The sequence below is a fragment of the Lygodium microphyllum genome, chromosome 29 (genome assembly GCF_053477565.2).
Source record: "Lygodium microphyllum isolate KBCC chromosome 29, Lygodium_microphyllum_v1.1.10, whole genome shotgun sequence".
NCBI classification, from domain to species: domain Eukaryota; kingdom Viridiplantae; phylum Streptophyta; class Polypodiopsida; order Schizaeales; family Lygodiaceae; genus Lygodium; species Lygodium microphyllum.
The window spans coordinates 88,112,323-88,135,928 of record NC_141163.1 but is presented as its reverse complement, the minus strand read 5'-3'; the positions used below and the strand labels follow the sequence as shown (position 1 = coordinate 88,135,928).

General features: G+C 43.9%; 1 protein-coding gene across 7 annotated transcripts in view; it reads left to right on the top strand.

Moving 5' to 3' along the window:
* Positions 1-1,465: 1,465 nt before the first annotated feature.
* The window catches only part of LOC148010881 (uncharacterized), a 34,399-nt gene continuing 12,258 nt past the window's right edge, over positions 1,466-23,606 (top strand). Inside the window, exons 1-14 of one of the 7 annotated variants that reach the window (XM_087671225.1) lie at positions 1,912-2,406; positions 2,556-2,705; positions 2,841-2,920; positions 3,336-3,422; positions 3,514-3,564; positions 3,737-3,854; positions 3,960-4,016; positions 4,144-4,208; positions 4,292-4,375; positions 4,482-4,532; positions 4,784-4,846; positions 4,941-4,984; positions 5,117-5,186; positions 5,320-5,382. In XM_087671225.1, the coding sequence (XP_087527351.1) occupies positions 2,397-2,406; positions 2,556-2,705; positions 2,841-2,920; positions 3,336-3,422; positions 3,514-3,564; positions 3,737-3,854; positions 3,960-4,016; positions 4,144-4,208; positions 4,292-4,375; positions 4,482-4,532; positions 4,784-4,846; positions 4,941-4,984; positions 5,117-5,186; positions 5,320-5,382 (993 nt within the window). In that variant the 5' untranslated portion in view covers positions 1,912-2,396. Of the gene's footprint in view, positions 1,876-1,901; positions 2,407-2,555; positions 2,706-2,840; positions 2,921-3,335; positions 3,423-3,513; positions 3,565-3,736; positions 4,017-4,143; positions 4,209-4,291; positions 4,376-4,481; positions 4,533-4,783; positions 4,847-4,940; positions 4,985-5,116; positions 5,187-5,319; positions 5,383-23,606 lie in introns of those variants that run through there. The other 6 variants (XM_087671221.1, XM_087671220.1, XR_015689447.1 and 3 more) reach the window with 6 other exon arrangements.

Here is a 23,606-nt window from a genome sequence, read left to right as displayed (position 1 = left end):
AAGAGACATAAAAGACTACACGTGGAGATGCTATTAACATGGTGCTCTCCTTTGCAAATTGCTTTAAAAGTGTGATGTAAATAGAAAAAGAGAACCTTAGAACATTATTCATATGTGTATGGTAGGCCATGTTGCTACGTACAGCAACAAACACTCCAAGAGATGCTTGGGCTAAGAGTCTAAGTTTAACACATTCATGCAATGTGCATGATACATATATATATGTTATATGCTACTTTCTTGGTCTCTCCTTGCAAGGGGTGGCACATCAATTATCCTCATCTTGCTCATAGATAGATCAAAGAAAGAGGCTATGTTGTTACAAATAGAATGTGCACTTGGCTAATGGGATTGCTTGCCACAATGCTACATTGAATATTAGAGCTCTCCCTACCTTTGTATGTGAACGTGTCTTGGGTTCCACAAAGATGTAGGTGTGTCTTATAAAAGAAAGGCGTGTTCATATGCATGGTGTATTGATTCACTTTAGAAAATCCAAAAATGGTTTGAACATGCAAAGTCAATGTGTATGTGAATATAGATAATATGAGTATATAAGTAACATCATTGCTCAATGAATTTGCACTTACAAAAACATGTTGTTGCTCTCTTTATTGGAAGTTGCATGAGTTTCCTAAAAATGTGAAAACTCTCCATGGGAAAGTTAAAAGTGATAAATTTTTGGATACAAAATACTATTTGGGGTAAAACCTTGCTAAAGCAACAAGTGAAAGGGTGGTGTGTTGGTTAAACGCTCCAAGAAGCAAGTTGAATGTTTAGGGTCGGGAAGGTGTTGAGAGAGAGAGAGGGGGGACACCATTGCTTTAGCAAAGTTTCCCATAGAATATTTTGCAACCTAAAGACTTTTACTTTTAACTTTCTCACAGAGAGTTTCCACTTGTTTAGGATACATATCCATTTGAGGAAACTTTAAGTTTGTAACTTTGCTCTAAATCAAGGCGAAAACATAAAATGCAAAGTCGGCCTTTGTGATGGAGGGAGGTGACCCAAAATTGATGGGGGGTATTCTCAAACTCCTTAAGGGAAGTTGCTCTTTTATAGGCACCCTAATCACCCGTGCTTGTGCAGGTCCTAGTGTAGAGTGCTAGTATATTTTGGTATAAAGACCTCTTTATGAATTTAGTGAAAAAGTGTGGCATAATTGTTTGGGTATTGGCTAAGTAATTGGGGTGCGTGAGTTCAAACCTACACCCTGCTTCCCCACATCATACCTTATCGAGTGGTTTCGATATGGGCATTGGGCCGAGTAACTGGGGTGCGTGAGTTCAAACTTTGTGCTTTGCTTCCCCACAACATATCTATTCATGTCAAACATTGAAGTCCAAGTGCCCGATTGGGGACGTCTGTGTCTCAACGTGTGACAAGGGCCTTGGAACGAAACCTGTTCATTGGATGTGACATGCTCTCTCCAAAACCCCAGCCTCCACCAATCAAAGCGTCCCTACTGCCGTGATCATTTTCTTCACAGCAGAGGGGGAAGAGAGACCAGGCGACGTGGTGGGATCGGTAGCGTCGATCTCAGGAACTGGCGGTGTAGATTTCGTCTCCTCTACTTCCCGCCCTTTCTCGTCACGCACAGGCAGAAAAAAACATCCTCTTTCCGTTCAATCCGTCGTACGATTGTGAAGGGAGGAGAGGACCGGAGAGAGAAAAAAGCTTGAGACGCTGACACAGAGAGAGAGAGAGAGAGAGAGAGAGAGAGAGGCCTTCCCGAGCAGGAGAAATACCTTCTCTTGAAGTTTTCCTTCGTCATCCCCATCGCCTCCCGGAACAGGCCGTCGCGACGCTGCGATCAGACTGCCGATGATCAACCCTTCCAGGCTCACATAATCGTATTCGCAACCCTTCGCTTCTGTAAGCTCTGTTTTGCAACCTTATATGTGTCTGTAAGCAACCTTATCCGTTCATTTTCGTTTGCCGAGCTAGTTTTCCGCTGCCTTTGCCATTACCATTAGCATGTGCTAGCACACATGCCATCTCCATTCGATGAAAAGCCTCGGATTAAAGCATCGCGCATATGCTATTGAGCTGGAAGCCTTGCCATGGCTAGTGGAATGAACGGCCTCACACTACAGCACCGCATATATGCCATTGAGCTGGAAGCCTTGCCCTGCCTGTTGGAATGAATTGCAATAGATTGAATGGTTGCGAAATTGTTAGCGAGTTGCCAATCTAGAACTTGGCGCTGGATACTGCCATCGTCTGACAGCTTTACTTCTCTTGCGCGGTAGATTCCTTGAAGCTACAGGAATGCGATTCTGACCGTTCCTTAATGTCGTATCAACATAGGGTGCTGGATCTCCTGAGTCTGGCCTTACTGGCTCAAGCCTGGATTTTGATGTTGATGTTCTGAAGGGCGTTTTGCAAAGGCTTCCATGAATGATTGTAACAACATACTATAAATCTCTTTCTTACATCAGTCTCCCAAAGCACTTCTTAAAAATTTTCCTAGTGTTATTGATAAGGCCTATCAGCTAGAATGTTTGAATGCCTATATCCCTGTTCTTGACAAACATTTATTCCTGTTTATGCAGTGTATCAGGCAAGTTGCGTCTTCCTCAGGAACATGAAATACGTTGTTGTAACTGGTGGGGTTGTCAGTGGGCTTGGTAAGGGTGTTACAGCAAGTAGCATTGGAGTTGTTTTGAAAGCATGTGGCCTACGGGTAACATCTATCAAGATAGGTAGGTTGCACTATTGTAAGAAGTAACATGATTAACCGCATAGCTCATTTTGTGATGCACACATGCATAGTCTATTTTCACTTCAATTCGCTGCAACATGTAATATTTGTAAAACTGACTTGCTCTGGTTTTCAGATCCATATCTCAACACAGATGCAGGCACAATGTCTCCCTTTGAACATGGTGAAGTTTTTGTCCTGGACGATGGAGGAGAGGTGTATTTATAAAGCTAACTAAGCTGACATTCTTTTTAGCATACATCGGCTAGATAATATCAGCATAACTAACCTAGAAAATAGAATACCTCTTAGTAACGAACAACTTTTGAAAGACTTCACCTTTTAGATGATAGTATGCTTCCCAGAGGTTGGAATTTGACTAGTTTATTGTGGCCTCTTTGCCAGCTTTCGGTTTGACTCCTGGTAACACAGGTTTCTAAACAGAAACTGGATCTTGGGAGCCCTGTAGAGAAAATTTTGTACCTAATTTGAGTCCCCTGTTTGTCCAATTTCTCTGCATTCAGGTGGTATTCTATTGCGTGCAACTGTGCACCAGTGCTTGTTGACAGAACCTGTAAAGAAAGAAAGTGAGGCTTTGCCTCTTAACATGCTATTCTGTCTTTATGTATAGGTTGATTTGGACCTTGGAAATTATGAGAGGTTTCTGGACATAACATTGACAAAAGACAACAATATAACGACTGGGAAGATTTACCAGGTCTGCTGGTAGTTGAAAGGTCTTTCCTTATGTAAACTTCATTTTCTTTTTGCAGTTGCATATTCTCACAGATTCCATTTTACTTCTGCAGTCAGTTATCAACCGTGAGCGCCGTGGAGACTATTTGGGAAAGACTGTTCAGGTTGGCGATTATCTCTGCTGTATGCCACCTCATTTTGTCTGAGAGACTGAGAAAGTTGATGTCTTGCCCTGTAATGGTCTGCAACTAATGACTATGCTGGCAAGATCCAGGTTTATAGTACATGTGAGTTGCCTCAATGGTTGTTAATGATTGTCATTTTTATTGCTGTTAGGTTATTCCTCATATCACGGATGCTATTCAAGATTGGATAGAGCGAGTTGCTTTGGTTCCTGTTGATGGGAGCGATCAATCAGCAGATGTTTGTGTGATCGAGTTGGGGGGAGTTGTAGGTACTACTGTGATTCCTTGCCAAGCCATTGCTGATATCAGTGGTTTTGTTTTTTGTATAAGAGATGGATCAAATATGTGGTTGTCTCCTTATTCTTTTGTTCCAGGTGATATTGAGTCCATGCCTTTTGTAGAGGCTTTGCGGCAGTTTCAATTTAGAGTTGGTAAGTGAGCACGAAGATGCAGTGAATTGAGTAGCAATTGTTTGGATTGCACAATTCGTTGTTCAAAAGTAGAAAATTGCCCCTTGTTGCATTATGAACTTCGCTTCATTTGATATGGTTCATTCAGGGTCCGAGAAATTTTGCCTTATCCATGTCAGCCTTGTCCCTGTCCTTGGGGTTGTTGGTGAGCAGGTGCATCTTTCTCCATGCTTGAAGCTGTTCCTCATGCATGTAGCTCATAATTTGATCATGATGCAAGTATGTGTTATAATCAGAAAACAAAGCCGACACAACATTCAGTACGGGAATTAAGAGCATTGGGTCTTACACCAAATCTATTGGCTTGTCGTAGTGCACAGGTATGGCATGCCCTAATCAAGCGGATCAACAAATACAAGCTTTTGCATAAATCTTACCTATCTTGGTTGACTTCAAGATGTTTAACTTCTGTGAGAGCTTTTGCAGGCGCTTGAACAATCTACCAAGGAGAAGCTCTCACAGTTTTGTCATGTTCCGGTATGTGGGAATGATCAATTGTGATGCTCTTGATTGCATGTGATGATTCTTGACAGTCTATTTGATATGTGTGGGTTTTGTCTCTTTACTTGCAAATATTCTTGTTAGTATTGCCACATAAGTAAATTGGCTCGAAGTGCTTTGTTAGCAAGAATTGTTGTGTTGACGCTTTTTGCATGAAGATTTAAGCTTCAGTTTTATGATTTGGTTTGTTGTTAACTTCTCAAAATCTTGTGACATGCATTTTGCAGGCTGGGCACATTCTTAACATTCATGATGTGTCCAATATTTGGCATGTTCCTTTGCTCCTCAGAGTTAGTCGACTAGACTTGTTTATTTATTTGAAATGAAGGGTGTGTTATTGAATTTGTGTTTCTCACTTTCACGGCTCCTTACAATTTGTTGCAGGATCAAAAGGCGCACCTTGCCATTATGAAGCAATTAAATTTAAGGTACTCATCCTCTTACTTCTTACCCTATTCTTTCTCTGTTTTCTTATTTTGAATAAAACATGGTTGTTCTTTGTTGTGTGGTTTATAAGTCCATGCGCTTACATTAATATGCTATTCAATGTTGTGTTACAGCATAGACACAACTCCAAGATTGGAGGAATGGACTAACAGAGCAAACATTTGTGATGGCCTTTCAATCCCGGTACCAAGTTCTTATGCATGTAGTTTATCCAAGTATTCATTCTTGCCTAATCAGTGATGATCTGTAATCAGTGATTCAATCATCACTCAAGGTATTCATTGTTGGTACTCTTGTTATTTGTGACTCTATGCAGGTAAAAATTGCAATGGTTGGAAAGTACACTGGATTGTCTGATTCATATCTTTCAGTCATTAAGGTTTTACTTTTCAATCCATTTTATTGTTGTTTGGTTCCTTCTTTGGGTATATTTATTTCAACAATTTGTAGCGTATCATATATTCATGCCTATGTGGAGTGGATGCATTGTAAACACTCTTGCCAAAGCGTATTCAAGCATGAAAAGTTTAATTGAATCTGATGTTTAAAAAAATATGAGGAGTAATGCTAAGTTAAGCCAAGGAACTCCTGAAAAAGTAGGAACATACTTAACCTTGTACATGTAACATAGGACATCTATATGGGTATAGACTTGTTACATTTTGTCAATAGCATCAAAGCAAGACACAATTCATCTATAGAAAAGAAGCAAGGGATCAATTGTCATAGTATCAAGGAAGAGGGTTCATTAGCTGCCAAAGTAGCACTTGCCAAATTATCAGCAGTCGTGTTTGGAGTGTACCCAGTCTTCATGAAACCCAAGACAAGCTGTATAGAGTCTTTTGTGCAACGCATTCATGAGGTGAGCTGCTTGCAAATCATGAGTTGTGGTTTGCTTGTGCTTCTTCTTTCTTAGTACTTGGATGAAAGTTAGCGCCTTCATCTTGTCTTGTATTTTGTTGCACATTTCAGACTTTATCAATTGAATTGTTATAATATCAAGGGAGAGGCTTCATTAGCTGCCAAAGTAGCACTTGCCAAATTATGAGCATTCGTGTTTGGAGTGTAAAACATGAGTTGTGGTTTGCTTGTGCTTCCTCTTTCTCAATACTTGGATGAAAGACAGCTCTCATCTTGTCTTGTATTTTGTTGCACATTTCAAATTTTACTCATCCTCCTTTGTGATTTGCTCCAAAATATCTAGGATAGCTAGATGGTGGCTACATTGCTTTTATTTGCTACATTTGTTGAAAATTATTATCCTTTCAATCAAGTTTAGGACCAAACACAAAAGGAAATTGTTGAATTGGAGCATTTTGTTGTTGGAATCTTTGTTTGTTGTTCGACAATATATTGAATACATCTATGCAATCATTGTCAAGGCTAGGCGAATAGAAAGAGACTAATTTGGGGCTGTTAGTAGATCAAAACCTAGACCAAATTTGTGTGGCAAGAGGTGCAAACAAATGAGCCAAAAGAGGGTCTTGAATGAGGGGAAGAAGAAGGGCATATATGGTGTGGAGAGATGGTGTGGAAGTAGTGGGGGAATGGCCAAATTGGAGGTGTAAATGTAGTGCATGAGAGAAAGTGGACAACCACTTGGGAAGAGGGATACAAGTAGTCCAAGGGGAAGGAGATAGAGGTCATGTGGATGTTAGAGATTTATTCATCTCCCAGATAGGCATTGGCAAGCTACTATTGTACAAATAGTAGGCACGGTTTTTCATTTTCTATTTATCAAGTTGGACAGCTTGATGCAGTCCATTGGCCATTTCCAACTTTATCGGGCAGTTGGGTAGGTTTTGCAAGTTGCTATGTGGTAGTTATCATTTATGCACAAAATTTTAAGGCATTATTTTATTCAATGATTGCATATTTGTAGCAATTTGCTAGTTTTTATTGATTGATCCAATTGTTTTATTACTTTTATTTATGCCTATTTTCAGGTAGCTTGCCTCGGTCATTTTTCACTTGTCTTTTCATGTGGAAAGAGAGATCGGTTCATAGAATGTACATTTGATAAACTATGTATGCATTTGCCTTTTTCATTTCAGCATCTACCACAAAATTTTCCTTTCTACTATCTTTTTTTCTCACTCCCTCTTCTCGTGTTTATTTTCTTTCAATCTAGTCATACACCTTTGCTTTTCTTGGACTCTGACATGGTATTAGAGTAGTGTTAAAGTGTTGATTGATTGTGGGCAAACTTGAATGGGGGATTTTAGTGTGACGAAAGTTTGCATTTTTAGAGTAAGAAGGCTGAGGTGGTAGGTAGAGTGCAAGAAAGGAGCGAAGTTTTTTTGCAGTTTTTTGTTGTTTGTGAAGGAGAAAAGGCTGCATTTTTATATTTTTGGAGTAGATTTTGAGTGTTCATCGCCCTTGGTGGTTGAAATAGGTCCAAAATGAGTAGAGAAAGCCCTAATGAGCACTATTTGTAAAGTCAAAGGGAGATGCCTTTGTATATTTGTAGGTTATTTAGGTGACAATGTCTTTTGAGATTGACGTGGAGTCTCAGGTTATTATGGATCGTAAGGTTTTCATGTTATTGATTCTTTCTTTTGATTAGAAGCCCAATCAAGAGAATTACCACATTTGGTAGGTAATGATACTTGCTATCTTGGAGTCCTATAATTTGGCTAATCTCATGAGCGAGGCTAAAGTTTGTCTCATAGCTTGTGATGCGTCCAAGCTTTTTGTTGATGAGAAAGCTAAGTTGACGAAGGTACATACAAATTGCGATAAAAGTTGAATGCTTGCACTTGCTCTTTCGTCTCTCTCTTGCACTCCAACCATCATAGCTCACATTGAGCATTTGACAATTGCTCCAGAGATATGGTTGGAATTAGATTAGTTGTATAGTTAGATGACCATTTTGAAATGAGTCTCACTGGAGATAGAGATGTGGATGTTGAATTCATTAAAGTCCGCTCCCATGCAAGAGCATGCCAATAAGCTTTAGCAACTTCAAATGTGTCAGAGTGTAGCGATGCGGAAGTGTAGGACAAAGACTGAGAGAGAGTGAACACAAAGAAAAGGGAGAAAAGGAGACAATGTAAATGCAAAAAGTCTGCAGTGTGGTATGTTGTTAAGAGTGTACATAAGAGTAGAAATATACATGGGGGCAAAGGAAATATCTGTGTCTCTTCGACTTGATGACCTCGATCTCCGTTAGCGCGAGCACAGTTTGTCTCAACCAACAGATCTCAAGATCAGAATTTGAATAATGAATATGTTGGAGTGTGCCACAACCTAGCTATAAATAGCCAAAAAATAGGAAATACCAGCCCCAAGTCTGTTGCATTAAATGCAACCGACTGCAGTCCGACTGCACAGAACTGCAGTCCGACTGTGGCACTTGTTTGCCCTGTTGACATGGCATCGTACCGTACTGTGCTGGCGCGTCTGCTTGCTGCCGTACTCTGTTGACGTGGCACTGCTACCCGACTGTCTAGGAAATGATTGTCTAACACCCCCTCTCAGATCCTCGATGGAGCAAAAGACAGAGAGATTTAAAATGCTACCGAAAAAGAGCTTGGGAAAGCGCCTTCGTGAACAAATCTGCATGATTATCCTCCGTCTTGAAGTACTCCACATCAATGGCCCTATCTAGAAGCTTCTCTTGAATGAAGTGATACTGGATCTCAATGTGCTTTGTCCAGGCATGGAATACAAGATTCTGCACCAAGGCAATGCAACTCATTGTCGCACCGCAGAAGAGTAGGACGAGTCTGTGGACAGCCAAGCTCCTCCAACAATCTTCGAAGCCATACAACCTCACGTGGTGGAAGAGGCAATCTGATACTCTGCCTCAGTAGAAAAAATGGCTACTATGGGTTGCTTCTTGCTACTCCAAGAGATAACACTTGTACCCAAGGTAAAACAATAGCCTGTAGTAGACCGGCGGTAGTCCACATCGCCGGCCCAATCTGAGTCACTCCAACCTGCAAGAACCAGATTCGGAAATATTTGTACCTATGGGATAAGAAATCCCTAAGTTAGAGGTCCCCCTCAAATATTGAAGAATCCTCAGGGTAGCCTGTCAATGCACCTGTTTGGGTTCAATCGTGAATCCCACCAAAAGACCCACAACAAAACAAAGATCAACATGAGTGTTGAGAAGCCAAATCAAGGATTCAATCAACTGATGGTAGTGGAAAGCATCCGTCACTAGAGAATTTGAGTGTGAAGTGGCCTTCCAATTCAGATCCATAGGAGTAGTAATGGGCCGATAAGTCTCCATCTCAAAAGTCACCAAGAGCTTGTGAATGTATCATTGAGATATGAAAATCCTTCTTTAAGACTGATAAATCTCGTGACCCAAGAAGAAATGAAGAAGCCCCAAATCCGTCATCTTGAATGTCTGATGTAAAGTTGTCTTGGTCTTGTGGACCTTTTGTGCATGATCCCTTGCCAGAATCAAATCATCAACATACAACACAAACAACACATGACCAACCTCGGAAGTGTGCACATAAAGTTGCGGATCGGCTTTGGAGCATTGATATTCCAACTTCGACTGAAGAAACGAGTCAATCTTCTTGTTCCATGCACGTGGAGCTTGCTTGAGGCCATACAAGGCCTTCTTCAACCTGTAAACTTTCCCATCCGAGGATCCAAAGCCAGGAGGCTGCTCAACATAGATCTCCTCTTGCAAGTCACCATTCAGAATGGTTGACTTCATATCCAACTGATAAACAAGCCATTCCCTATAGCCAGCCAAGGCAAGAATAGCTCGAATAGTCGCCATACGAGCAATGGGGGCAAAAGTATCATGGAAATTAATGCTTGGGGGCTAAGCAAAACCTTTAGCAACAAGGCGAGCCTTGTGCTTGTCCAAAGAACCATCGCTAGGGTACTTGGTCTTGAAGATCCACTTGACACCAATCACCTTCTTGTGAGAGGGACGAGGCACAAGAGACTGAGTGGCATTCCTCTCAATAGCCTCCAACTCGGCTTCCATAGCCTTCTGCCAATGATCAGATTGCAAAGTCTCCTTCACTGAAGTAGGCTCACGATCTTGTATAACACGGGTCAGCAAACAATAGTTGGAGCACAAGCTTCAAAGAATGTGCCCGGTTGTTAGCGATTGGCATCCCCTGGCGGAGCAGGCAGCCACGTCACGTGCCACGTCAGCTGCCATGTGGCAGTTTGGTGCAGGTCGGACAGACCTGTTTATCGCATTATTTCAGGCTATTTATAGCCGGCAGCCAGCACATTGTTCCCACTTGTGATTGCAGATTTCAGGCTGGAGATTCGTGCAGACTGCAGCGTACTTCGAGGTGGACAGCAGGTTGCATCGTCGAGGTGGAGACACGCAGTCCCGCGCACTGTGCCCGTGTATATATCTGCATATCTTTGTATATAGCACATCTTATACAGCAGATCTTCATCTTCCACTGTCTCTCTCTCTTTCTCCTCTCTGTCACTCTCTCTCAGTCTTGGTCCCACGCTTCCGCATCGCTGCACTCTGACATGGTATCAGAGCAGTGAAGAAGGGCTGACTGAGTGAAGAACCTGTATGAAGAGGAGATTTCATCGCGACACAAGGCTGCGTTTCCAACGTTCGAGGGCGAGCGGTAGGGTTGCACATCGGAACAAGGCTAAAGCGAGTGTGGGCGCGCGGAAAAGGAGTCCAGTTGGTGAATTTGTTGTTGTTTGTTGCTGTTTGAAGAGGAGGAAGGTTGTGTTTTCAGCTTTCAAGTGTAGGTTTTACTTTTTCATTGCCTTCGGCGAGGGAAGGTTCAGGACGCGGAAGAAAGAGCCCTAGCAGGTTGCGTTTACACAGTCAAAGGGGGTTGCTTTTGCATTTGTGCAGGCATTACAGGTGAAGATGTTTACAGAGATTGACTTGGAGTTCTAGACGATCATGGATCGGAAGGTGCCTGTCTTACCGGCTCTTCCCTCGTATCAAAAGCTCGATGGTGACAATTACCGCATCTGGCGCGTGATGATGTTGGCCATCCTTGAGTCTTACGATTTGGCAGAGCTTGTACAGGAGGAGATTGATCAGCCCTCGGTGCGAGATGAGTCCAAACTCTCTTTCGTTGCTCATGCGGAATTGGCCAAGGCCCAGTCTCACTGGGATAAACTAAATGCCCGGATTCGTTCTTTTTTTTTCTGTCTTGTACTACAGCCGTGATAGCCCACATCAAGCACTTGACGGTGGTTCGGGAGATATGGTTGGAGCTTGACCAGGTATATAATCGGATGACCCTTATGAAGAGGGTTTCTTTGGAGGTGCAAATGTGGACCTTGTTCGTTAACAAGTCTACTTTGTTATGGGAGCACATCAATAAGCTTAGACAGCTTCAGACGCAGGTTCAGAATGCGGGGAAGCCGATTTCCTCCGAAGATATGGCGATCACACTCTTGTCCTAGTTGTTGCCACGATTCGGTGCTTTTTACTCTGTCCTTATTGCTTCGGGGCGTGAGTCTACTCTTCGGTGGGAAGAGTTGGTTCCTATGGTCTTGGACCAAGAGGAACAATTGAAGGGACAACATGCTTCCAAGTCGAAAGCATTGACAGGTCAAGCCTCTCAGAAGAAGGGGAAGGACCAAAAGAAGAAAAAGGGGGGACAACAAGTCAAAGAAGGACAAGGAAAAAGAATCCACATGCCATATTTGTGGTAAGACCGGCCATTGGAAGAAGGATTGCTCCGACAAAGACAAGAAGGACACCACCAAGAAGGACTCGAAGGATTCTGGAGCGGTGGCTGCACCCTCATCAGCCGCGTTTCTTCATCTAGCAATCATTGAGGACTCTACACCAAAGGCTTCTGATGCTGTGATGACAACCTCCCAAGCTCGAGAGTGGATCGTAGACAGTGGTGCCTCCCGGCACATGACTTTATCAGTTGGTGTTGCCTAGTTGCGACCTTCGCGTAGGCAGATTCTCATTGGAGATAGCTCTTCGGTGTCTATTGCAGGACGGGGTGAGATGCAGCTTATTCCAAATGGACGTGGTGGTACCCATACCTCAGAGGTGTTGCATGTGCCGGGTTTAGGGTATCATCTACTTTTGGTTCATAAGATTTGTTTCCTTGGACTTTTGGTGGAGTTTGACAGAGATTTGGTACGAGTCCTTGATCGTGGATCACGGAAGGTTCTCTCATCAGGATATGAGGAGAGCAGCATCTATAAATTGACGTCTTCTACCGCTCTCCCTACTCTTCTTCTTATCTCTGAGACACAGTTCGAGCTCTGGCATGCTCGGTTTGATCACCTAAACTATGATTATCTTCGGAGGGCGTCACGTGGACAGCTTGTTCGAGGGTTGTTGGACGTAGTGGTGAGTCAGCAGCCATGCGTCTCGTGCATTCGTGGGAAGCAGCATAGGGATGCGATTTTCAACAAAGCTTTGCGGCGGTCTACTTCACCGATGGAGCTTGTATCTACGGATCTTTGTGGCTCTATGCGGAACGAGTCCTTGAAAGGAAGCTTGTACTTCATGTTGATCGTAGATGACTACATGAGGATGACTTGGGCCTACTTCTTGGCGTTGAAGACGGAGGCTTTTTTCCACTTCTAGGATTGGCTTCTCTTTGAGGAGAACCGATCGGGCCGGCAATTGAAGACCTTGCGCTCCGACAAGGGTGGTGAATTTGTTTCTCATGAGTTTGCTCGTTTTTGTGCAGATAGAGGCATTCACCGGGAGTTTGCTTACACCAACACTCCTCAAGAAAATGGCATTCTTGAATGGAAGAACCGAAGTGTGATCGAGATGGCGCACACCATGATGGAGCACCTGACAGACACCTCAGTTTCTATGGGCCGAGGTTGTGGCTACTGCAGTCCACATCCTCAACCGATCCTCCACTTCGGCCGTTAATGGGATGACACCTTTTGAGGCTTACTTTGGGACTAAGCCCGATGTTTCTTATTTTAGGGTTTTTGGGTGTGATGCCTATGTCCACATTTCCAAGCCTCATTGTGATAAATTTGAAGCAGCTTTCCGAAGACAGGTGTTCGTTGGCTACATCTCTTAGTCCCAAGGCTATCGCTTGTATGATCTCGTAAAGCGGGATGTGTACACCAGTCGAGATGTGCGGTTCGTGGAGGTTTCGGCCATAGCAGCGGGTGAGGAGCATTCCGTTCTTGGAGATCTAGGAGAGAGTGGGGCTCCCGAGACAGTTCCTTTGGAGCCAGCGCCTTTTGATTCTGATTCTGCTTCCGATACAGAGTCTACTGTTCCACCGGTCACCCCCGAGGAGTTACCACCGGTGGATATCCCAGAGTCTTCAGTTGATGGAGATCGACGAGGAGAGGTTTGGCCTTCTCCTCGTTGGGCTTGTGACACACTTTGAGATTCAAGGATCGAGGGGGTCCTTGAGGAGTGGGGACCGCAAGATGGTCCGTGGTGGTCATGGAGGCACCAGGCACATTCTACGGAGCTTGTTTGCTCTAACTATTGTTTGATGACCCGTGTTATGTAGGATCAAGAGCCCACCTCTGTGAAGGAGGCTTTACAGTCCGCACCATGGAAGGAAGCTATGGAAGCTGAGTTGGAGGCTATTGAGAGGAATGGCACTTGGTACCTCGTGTCTCGCCCCTCTCATAAGAAGGTGATTGGCGTCAAATGGGTCTTCAAGACCAAGTACCTTAGCGATGGTTCTTTGGACAAGCACAAGGCTCGCCTTGTTGCTAAAGGTTTTGCACAGCGCCCCGGGATTGACTGTCATGATACTTTTGCCCCCACTGCTCGTATGGTGACTATTCGAGCTGTTTTTGCCTTGGCTGGCCATAGGAGATGGCTTGTCTACCAGTTGGATGTGAAGTTGGCCTTCCTCAATGGTGATTTGAAGGAGGAGATCTATGTCGAGCAGCCTCCTGGCTTTGGATCTTCAGATGGGCAAGTCTACAGGTTAAAGAAGGCCTTGTATGGCCTCAAGCAGGCTTTCTGTGCATGGAATGAGAAGATTGACTTGTTCCTTCAGTCAGTTGGGATATTGGTGTTCCAAGGCCGATCCGCAGCTTTATGTACACACTTCCGAGGCTGGTTGTGTGCTTTTTGTGTTGTATGTTGACGATTTGATTGTCACAGGTGACCATGCACAGAAGGTCAAAGAGACGAAGGTAGCCTTACATCAGACGTTCGAGATGACGGACTTGGGCCTACTCCACTTCTTCTTGGGCCATGAGATTTATTAGTCTCAGAGGGGGTTTTTCTTAGCAGAGATATGTACAGGAGCTCTTGGTTTCTTTTGCGATGGAGGATTGTCGGCCCATTTCTACTCCTATGGATTCGAACTGGAAGGCCACTTTACATTCAGATTCTCCCTTGGCGGATGCTTCTCGCTACCGTCAGTTGATTGGATCATTGATTTGGCTCCTCAACACTCGTGTTGATCTTTGTTTTGCTGTAGGTCTCTTGGCGGGGTTCATGAGTGAACCTCAGACGGTGCATTGGTAGGTTGCCCAGAGGATACTTCGGTATTTGAGGGGAACCTTTGACTTAGGGATTCATTATCCAGCAGGCACAGGTGGTTCAGATCTTGTACTTGTAGGTTGGAGCGACTCGGATTGGGCTGGCGATGTGGACCACAGGCGGTCTACTACAGGCTACTGTTTTACCTTGGGTGTAGGTGTTATCTCATGGAGTAGCAAGAAGCAGCCCACGGTAGCCCTTTCGTCTACTGAGGCGGAGTATCGGGCCGCGGCTTCCACCACATGTGAGGTTGTGTGGCTTCAGAGATTGTTGGAGGAGCTTGGATGCCCCGAGACTTGTCCTACTTTTCTGCGATGCGACAATGAGAGTTGCATTGCCTTGGCATGGAATCCTGTTTTCCATGCCCGGATGAAGCATATAGAGATCCAGTACCCCTTCATCAAGGAGAAGCTTCTGGATTAGACCATAGCTGCGGAGTACTGCAAGATGGAGGACAATCTTGCAGATTTGTTTACGAAGGCGCTTTTCCAGGCTCTACTTCGGGGACATGCCATATCCCTCAGGCTTTTGCCCCGTCCAGGCTTTGAGAGGGGGTGTTAGTGATTGTGATCCCTTGGCGGAGCAGCCAGCTACGTCACGTGCCACGTCAGCTGCCACGTGGCAGTCTGGTGCAAGTCGGACAGACCTGTACTTGTCAGCTGCATTTAATGCAGCCGACTTGCCATATTTTATCGCATTATTTCAGGCTATTTATAGCCGGCAGCCAGCACATTGTTCCCACTTGTGATTGCAGATTTCAAGCTGGAGATTCGTGCAGACTACAGCGTACTTCGAGGTGGACAGCAGGTTGCATTGTCGAGGTGGAGACACGCAGTCCCGTGCACTGCGTCCGTGTATATATCTGCATATCTCTGTATACAGCACACCTTACACAGCAGATCTTCATCTTCCACTGTCTCTCTCTCTCTCTCTTCTCTCTGTGTTCACTCTCTCTCTCAATCTTGGTCCCACGCTTCCGCATCACTGCACTCTGACACCGGTTTCCCTATGACCTCCGCGGTTCATCCTACGGTTCCCACTCCTCAAGGACCCCCTTGATCCCTGAATCTCAGTGTGTCACAAGCCCAACGAGGAGGAGGCCGGACCTCTCCCTGTTGCTCTCCATTTGCTGAAGACTCGGGAATGTCCATTGGCGAAAGCTTCACGGGGGTGGCCAGTGGACGAAAAGACTCCGAATCAGAAGAAAAATATCCATCAAAAGACTTTGGCTCCAAAGGAACTGTCTCGGGAGCCCAACTCTCCCTTGGATCTCTAAGAACGGGGTGCTCCTCACCCCTCGCTATGGTCGGGACTTCCACGAACTGCACATCTCGGCTCGGGTAGACATCCCGCGTGATGGAATCAAATAGACGATAACCTTGGGATTGGGAGCTGTAACCAACAAAAACCTGTCGTCGGGAAGCCGCCTCAAACTTGCCATGCTGCGTCTTCGGGATGTGCACATAAGCGTCACACTCAACGATTCGGAAATAAGAGACATCAAGCTTAGTCCCAAAGTAAGCCTCAAAAGGTGTCATCTTGGCAACGACCGAAGTGGGAGATTCATTGAGGATGTAAACTGCGGTAGCCATTGTCTCGGCCCACTGAAACTGAGGTGTCTGTTGGTGCTCCATCATGGTGCGCACCATCTCGATCACACTTCGGTTCTTCCGCTCCTAAATGCCATTCTCTTGGGGAGTGTTGGTGTTAGCAAACTCCTGGTGAATGCCCCTATGTGCACAAAAATGAACAAACTCATTAGACATAAATTCACCTCCCTTGTCTGAACGCAAGGTCTTCAGGCGGCGGCCAGAATGGTTCTCCTCAAAGAGAAGCCAATCCTTGAAGTGAGAGAAAGCGTTCCACTTCAAAGTCAAGAAATAGGCCTAAGTCATCCTGTTGTAGTCATCTACGATCAACATGAAGTACAAGCTTCCCTTCAAGGACTCGGGCCACAAAGATTTGTAGATACAAGCTCCATGGGTGAAGTAGACTGGCTTAAAGCTTTGTTGGGAAACACATCCCGATGCAATTTTTCACGAACGCAGGAGACACATGGCTGATGGCTCACCACTATATCTGGTAAACCTCAGACAAACGGTCCTCGCGATGCCTTCTGAAGGTACTCATAGTTCAAGTGGCCAAACCGAGCATGCCAAAGCTTGGACTGTGTCTGAGAGGTAAGAGATGTGGAAGACTTTAACTTGTAGATGCCATCCTCCTCATACCTTGCAAAGAGAACCTTCCTCCATCCACGATCAAGGACTCGAACAATATCACTGTCAAACTCCACCAAGAGGCCAAGAGCACAAATCTTATGGAGTGAAAGCAAATGATACTCCAAGCCGGGCATATGCAACACCTTAGAAGTGTGGGTACCACCACATCCATCTGGATCAAGCTGCATCTCACCCCGCGTAGCAATAGACATAGAAGAATTGTCTCCAATGAGAATCTACCCATACGAAGGTCGCAAATGGGCAACACCATCGAAAGGAGTCATGTGCTGTGAGGCACCACTGTCCACTATCCAGTCTCGAGCTTGAGGAGCTGTCATCGCAACATCAGAAGTCTTCGATGTAGAGTCCTCAATGACTGCTAAGTGTAGAAAAGCAACTGATGAGGGTGCAACCACCGCTCTAGAATCCTTCGTGTCTTTGGTGTCCTTGTCTTTGTCGAGGCAATCCTTCTTCCAGTGACCGGTCTTACCACAAATATGGCAAGTCGATTTCTTCTCCTTGTCCTTCTTGGATTTGTTGTCATCCTTCTTCTTCTTTTGGTTCTTCCCCTTCTTTTGAGAGGCTTGACCAACCAAAGCCTCTGATTTGGAAGCATTTTGTCCCTTCAATTGTTCCTCTTGGTCCAAGACCATAGGAACCAACTTTTCCCAACGAAGAGTCGACTCTTGCCTTGATGCAATAAGAGCGAAATAAAAGGTACCGAATCGTGGTGGCAACTGGGACAGTAAAGTGATCGCCATGTGTTCGGAGGAAATAGGCTTCCCTGCATTTTGAACCTCCAAAGAAACCCTCTTCATCAAGGTCATTTGATTGTACATCTGGTGGAGCTCCAACCATATTTGTCGAGCCACTATCAAGTGCTCAATGTGAGCTATCACGGTTGTGGTGCAAGACAGAAACAAAAAAGATCGAATCTTGGCATTCAGTTTGTCCCATTGAGACCAGGTCTTGGTCAACTCTGCATGAGCATTGGAAGAGAGTTTGGACTCATCCCTCACCGAGGGCCTATTAATCTCCTCCATCACTAGTTCTGCCAAGTCATAAGACTCCAAAATGGCCAACATTACCCGCTAGATGCTGTAGTTGTCACCATCAAGCTTTTGATCTGATGGAAGAGCCGGTAGGACAGGCACCTTCCTGTCCATTATCGCCTGGAACTCCAAATCAATCTTTGTAGACATGTTAACCTGCAATACCTGCACAAACGCAAAATCAGCCCCCTCTAATTGTGTAAACGCAGCCTTCTAAGGCTGGTTCCTTTGCTGCCCAAACCTTCTTCACCCGCTAGAGGCGATGAAAAGGTAAAATCTGCAATGGAAGGCCTCAAACGCAGCCTTCCTCCCCTTTGAACAGCAATAACCTGCAGCAAATTCACCGATTAGACTCCTTTTTTCACGCCGTTGCTCACTTCAGCCTTGTTCCGATGCTCAGTCCTCCTGGTTGCCCTCGAATCATGAAAACGCAGCCTTGTGTCTCTCTGAAATCTCCTCTTCAGATAGGTTCAGCCCTCAGTCAGTCCATCTTCACCGCTCTGATACCATGTTAGAGTGCAACGATGCGGAAGCGTAGGACAAAGACTGAGAGAGAGTGAACACAGAGAGAAGAGAGAGAGGAGTTAGTGTAAACGCAGAAAATTTGTAGTGTAGTATGCTGTATAAGAGTGCAGAAGAAATATACATGGGGGCGGAGGAAATACTTGCGTGTCTTCGACTTGATGATCTCGATCTCCATCAGCCCGAGCACAGTCTGTCTCAGCCAACAGATCTCAAGATCGGAATTTGAATAATGAATATACTGGAGTGTGCCACAACCTGGCTATAAATAGCCAAAAAATAGGAAATACCAGCCCCGAGTCGGCTGCATTAAAGCTGATTGCAGTAAAACTGTCCAACTGCACAAAACTGCAGTCCAACTGTACCTATGCCACGTGGCACCTGTTTGCCTTGCTGATGTGGCATCCTACCGTACTGTGCTGACATGTCTGCCTGCTGCGTACTCTGCTGATGTGGCATTGCCATTGGACTGTCTAGGAAATGACTGTCTAACAAAATGCAGGTCTAGAGTGTAAGAAAGGTGATTATCTTGGTCTTGCGATAACTCTTCTTTTGCATCTATCATCTCGATTTAGTGCATTCTATTCTACCTTGATTGACTCAAGGTAGACAAATGTCCTTAAGTGGAAGGAGTTGGTTTTGATGGTAATGGACCAAGAGGAATATCTCAAAGATTAAAACGCTCCCAAGTCAAAGGTGTTGACATCACAATCTTCCTATCAAAAGGGAAAGAACAACAATAAGGAGGACGAGAAGACCAAACAAGATAAAGCTAAGGAGTCTACTTGTCACATTTTTGCCAAGATATGTCATTGGAAGAAGGATCGTCCCAACAAGGACAAGGACACCAAGAAGAAGAAATCTACGAAGGACTTCGTAGTGGTGGCTGCCCCTTCATCAGCCACCTTCCTCCATTTGGAGGTGATTGAGGATGCTCCTTTGATGGCCTCTAATATAGCAAGGTTGGTCCCCTGACCTTGTGAATGGATTGTGGATAGTGGTGCTTCTCACCACATGACTCCTATAGATTGTATTTTCCCTTACCCATTTGATGCATGAGTGAATTTCTCTTAAGTGACAACACTTCAATTTCTATCAAAGGCAATGGTGATATGCATCTGGTTTTGGATGAGTAAGGTGGTGCCCATACATCAGAAGTTCTCTGTGTTGGGTTTGAGATACCATCTTCTTTCATTGAGCCAGTTTTGTGCTCTTAGTCTTATGGTTGACTTTGATAAGGACTTGTGGTTGGCTCGTGCATGGGATGCCAAAGAGTGGGGTGAGCCATCCACCATGTGCATCTTGCATTAATGTGAAGCAATGTAGAGATGTGATTTCCAACAAAACTTTGTGTAGGGCTAAGTAGCCCTTGGAGCTTGGTGGATCGATACAAACGGAGTCCTTTAAGAGAGTTTATGCTAATTGTTGATGATTTTAGGAGGATGACTTGGACGCATTTGTTGAAGCTGAAGTCAAAAGTATTCTCACACTTTTAAGGAGTTGATCTTCGAGAACAAGAAGTTTGGTAGGAAATTGAAGACCTTGTGGTTTGACAAAGGAGGGGAATTTGTCTCCAAGGAGCTAGGTAGGTTTTGTGCAGATCATGGCATTCACAAGAGTCTACCAATATGAACACACCTCAAGAGAATGGCATATTGGAGTGGAATAATTGCAATGTGATCGAGATGGTGCAGATTATGATGGGGCATCAGCAAACACCTCAATGTGTATGGATTGAAGCAATGGCCACCACTATCCACATCCTTAATTGATCCCCTACATCAGCCATAGCTGGTACAACACCTATTGAGACTTACTTTGGTCAAAAGCTGGATGTCTCATACTTCAACATGTTCCATGAGGTGTGAGGGTTGAAGGAGGGCACCCTACATGAAGGAGATAATGATGAATGACTAAATGGCAAGCATGGGAGTAGTTAGAGCTCTCCTTTCCTACCTCTTCCACATGCTTTAGTTGCATGGTGGTGTGACTAGTTCTTCTTCACTCCTTTTTACCATGCAAACCTTCTCATCCTTGTGTATGAATTTGGCGTGATTCTCGGATTAGTGTTTTTGTAAATTTTCTAATTTTTCACATGGAAACTATTTTTCTAGGGGTCTTTCATACGATTCTCCCATTCACACATAAAAACAACGTTCCTATGCAAGATAAAGGTGCTGTTTTTGGGTTGTTTCTGGTCATAATGAGGCCAACTAATCCTTGACGTAAAATATATTGTTTTTAAACAAAAAAATTAGATTTTCTTTTTGTATTACTTAAATCAGAAGGGTTAGTTTCCACTATAAGACCTGAGACTAGGATTGCCATATGGATAATGTTATTATTTTTTAAATCAAGAAAGCCATCAATTGAACCAAGGGGATGCTATCAATTTTATCATAAGATTCGTGTTATATCTTTGTCATAGCTAATTTTCAAGGTTTGGTTTCCAAAGGGAGAAAGATATTGTAAGAAAGTATGCGGGAACTAATATGTAACATAGAGACATTACAAGATCATGCTAGAAAATGTCTTTCTGGTAAAATTTGTTGCAACAAATCTCTCCAGAATGCCTTGAATCATCTAGCATAAAACAGCTTCAAGTCCAGGCGGGTGGTCTCAGAACATCACCCAGCTTGAAACAGCATTCCCATGCTCAGATCAGCTCTCGCCCTACTCTGGACAGTCATGGCCCAACTTTGGACAGTTTTGCCAAGCTCATACTTGCCTAAAAACAGCATCACTGGACTTAGGACAGCTCTGCCTTGCTTAAAACAGCTTTATCCTGCCTTGAAACAGCTTTGTCAATTGAGGAAACAGCACTATCAGTAGTAGAAGTTGGTGGTCAGCATTAGCAGGCTATGGATGTCCCTTTGTAGACACAATTTGATAGATATAGGACCCATGGTGGGGTGAAGCTCTGTTTTCACACCTTTTTCGAGTTTCTCCTTCTGTATTTTGTTAGTTTTTCACTTGAATAACTAAATTTAACATTACAATTTAATTCAACAAATGATTTATGATATTGAAGTGTACTGGCTCAAAACTTGGCCCATGTCCAAATTTATCAATTAAGCAAGTCTTGTGTTAAGGTTTATTCAGATTTAGGTTAAATTAAATGTGTGAATAAACTTACACATCAATTTCTTTGGTTTTTAATTCACATTAATTAATTTTGATTTTTGGTATTAATTAAAATTTTCCTTAAACACGTAGAACCCTGATCTCTGATGGGCTTGCCTATGTCCAACAGAACTCATGCAATGACTTGGACCTACCAAAAGAGAGTTACTTACCAAAAGAGAGTTTTAAAGTTAAATCACATCCTTGTGACACTAGTTTTGAGATGGAAATTGCCTAAACTTTTCTTGTATTTGCTGGAATAGCATTATGGTGAAAGCCACAATCGTGGATGATGCTTACATCGACATTGGACAAATAAGTTTCTCTAGGTTTTCTAAAATTCCACTTGAGCACTTAATTTTCATTCTTGATAACATGGTTTTGCAAGACAAAGTTCCCAAAGCACAATTTTTGTTGGGAATAAAGGCCTCGTGCCTTTTAAATATGCTCGGGTGTGAATACACCCTTAGCACTTGTACTTACACATATATATCTATCTAAAAACCTAAAGGTACACTCTCGTCACTGTACTTGAAAACGTGCTCACTCTACTCTGCTCTCACGCACTGTCTTTGTTTCTCCCTGCGTGTAGCGACAGTTTGTCTCGATCTCCGTGCCTCTCCCTCACTACAAACTGGTATCAGAGCCAATGGCTCACGCAAGATGTTGAGGGGTAGATCAACATGCATAACAGTCTCGTGTAACAATCTTGTGGACTGTTGAGAGGAGCAAGCGACACGTAGAGTCTCGTGTAAGAGTCTTGTGGACTGTTGAGGAGTAGGCGACACGTGGCGAGTAGACGAATAGATGGTCAAGCTGCGTGACAGGTGATGAGGCGACTTGAGTGCGATGCCAAATGGTCTTTGTGACAAATGACGGGGTAAGTGATTGGTCAGGGGTCCAACGTGGACCACAGCGACAGCAGGCATAACGCGACGGGGCTGCACGACGACAACAGGCGTAATGTGATGGGCGACAGGTCATCCTGTCACACGAACGGGGCAGAAGCTCAACGAACCCTATCATGTTCCTATTTTTTCTTTTAAAAAAAAAAGAAAAAAAATCAGATTCTACCACTTTCTTGACGGGGTTTTGTGCGTGTAAGCACAAATCTCAAATCTGTGTAAAATTGGCCCAGAAATTTGGGGCTTTTATCGAATTTGGGGATCTCAACACAGAATTGGACAGTTTGACTCAAAAATTGCAAAGTCGGTGCACATTTGCCCTTGAATTTTGGGGTTTTGCACATTTTACTGATTCTTTCAATTTCACTGAAATTAGTGCACGCAAGACTTGGAAAATTTGGGGATTTGTCCAGATTTGATGCGAGTAAGATGCAACAGTGATATCTGTCTTGGAAATTGCAGGAATTTGTGACATTTTGTCCCCGACATTTGGGGCTTTTAATATACATGCGCAAATTGGGCTGAAATTTACCCAATTTCTCGACATTGATGCACATTGGACCCGTGCAATTTGGGGCTTTTGCAGTTTGGGCAAAATTTGTGCAGCATTTGGTCATTTTATGTACACGCAGGTTGAATTCCATGCAATTTGGACATCGACACTTGGTGAAATTTGGGGGTTTTACTGAAATTGATCTATTTTGGCAAAATTGACCTGTCCTATGCATGGCAGAGGAAATGCAGATGTTTGTTTGATGCTTTGAGTAAAAAAAATTGGGGCTTTTGACCGTTCATGTCAAATTTTATACTCGTGGGTACATGTACAACAGAAAATGCAGCTGAAATTTTCGGATTCCTCATGTAATGTGATGCACATGCCCTTGGAATAGCTGTAATCAGTTGGATAATGCTGCAGCACATGGTTTGGTGCTTCTGAAAATTTAATTATATATCTGAAATCTGTGCTTCTTGCTAATTGGTACTTGTTTGTACCTTGGTCACTTGGGTGATAGTTTGGGCTTGCATTTGCTGGTTGTTTGGTCACATTTGGGCTGAAAATCATTTCTGGCAGCAATGACAGCAGTAGTCTGATGCACGTAAAGAAGCTTGAAGGCGCACATAACTTTGCAGTTTGGCAAAAGTAGTGCTGCAATATCCTATTACAAAAGAAGCAAGCAAAGCCGATCAAAACCAAAGGGGCAAAGCCCGCGGACATGGATCAGGACGATTGGGATGAGTTAAATGAGCTTGCACGCTCAACCATAGAGCTGTCGATTTCTGATGCCTTGCTCTTTAACATTGAAGGTTTGGATTCTGCATATGCTATATGGACTAGGCTGGAAGAACTATATGCACAA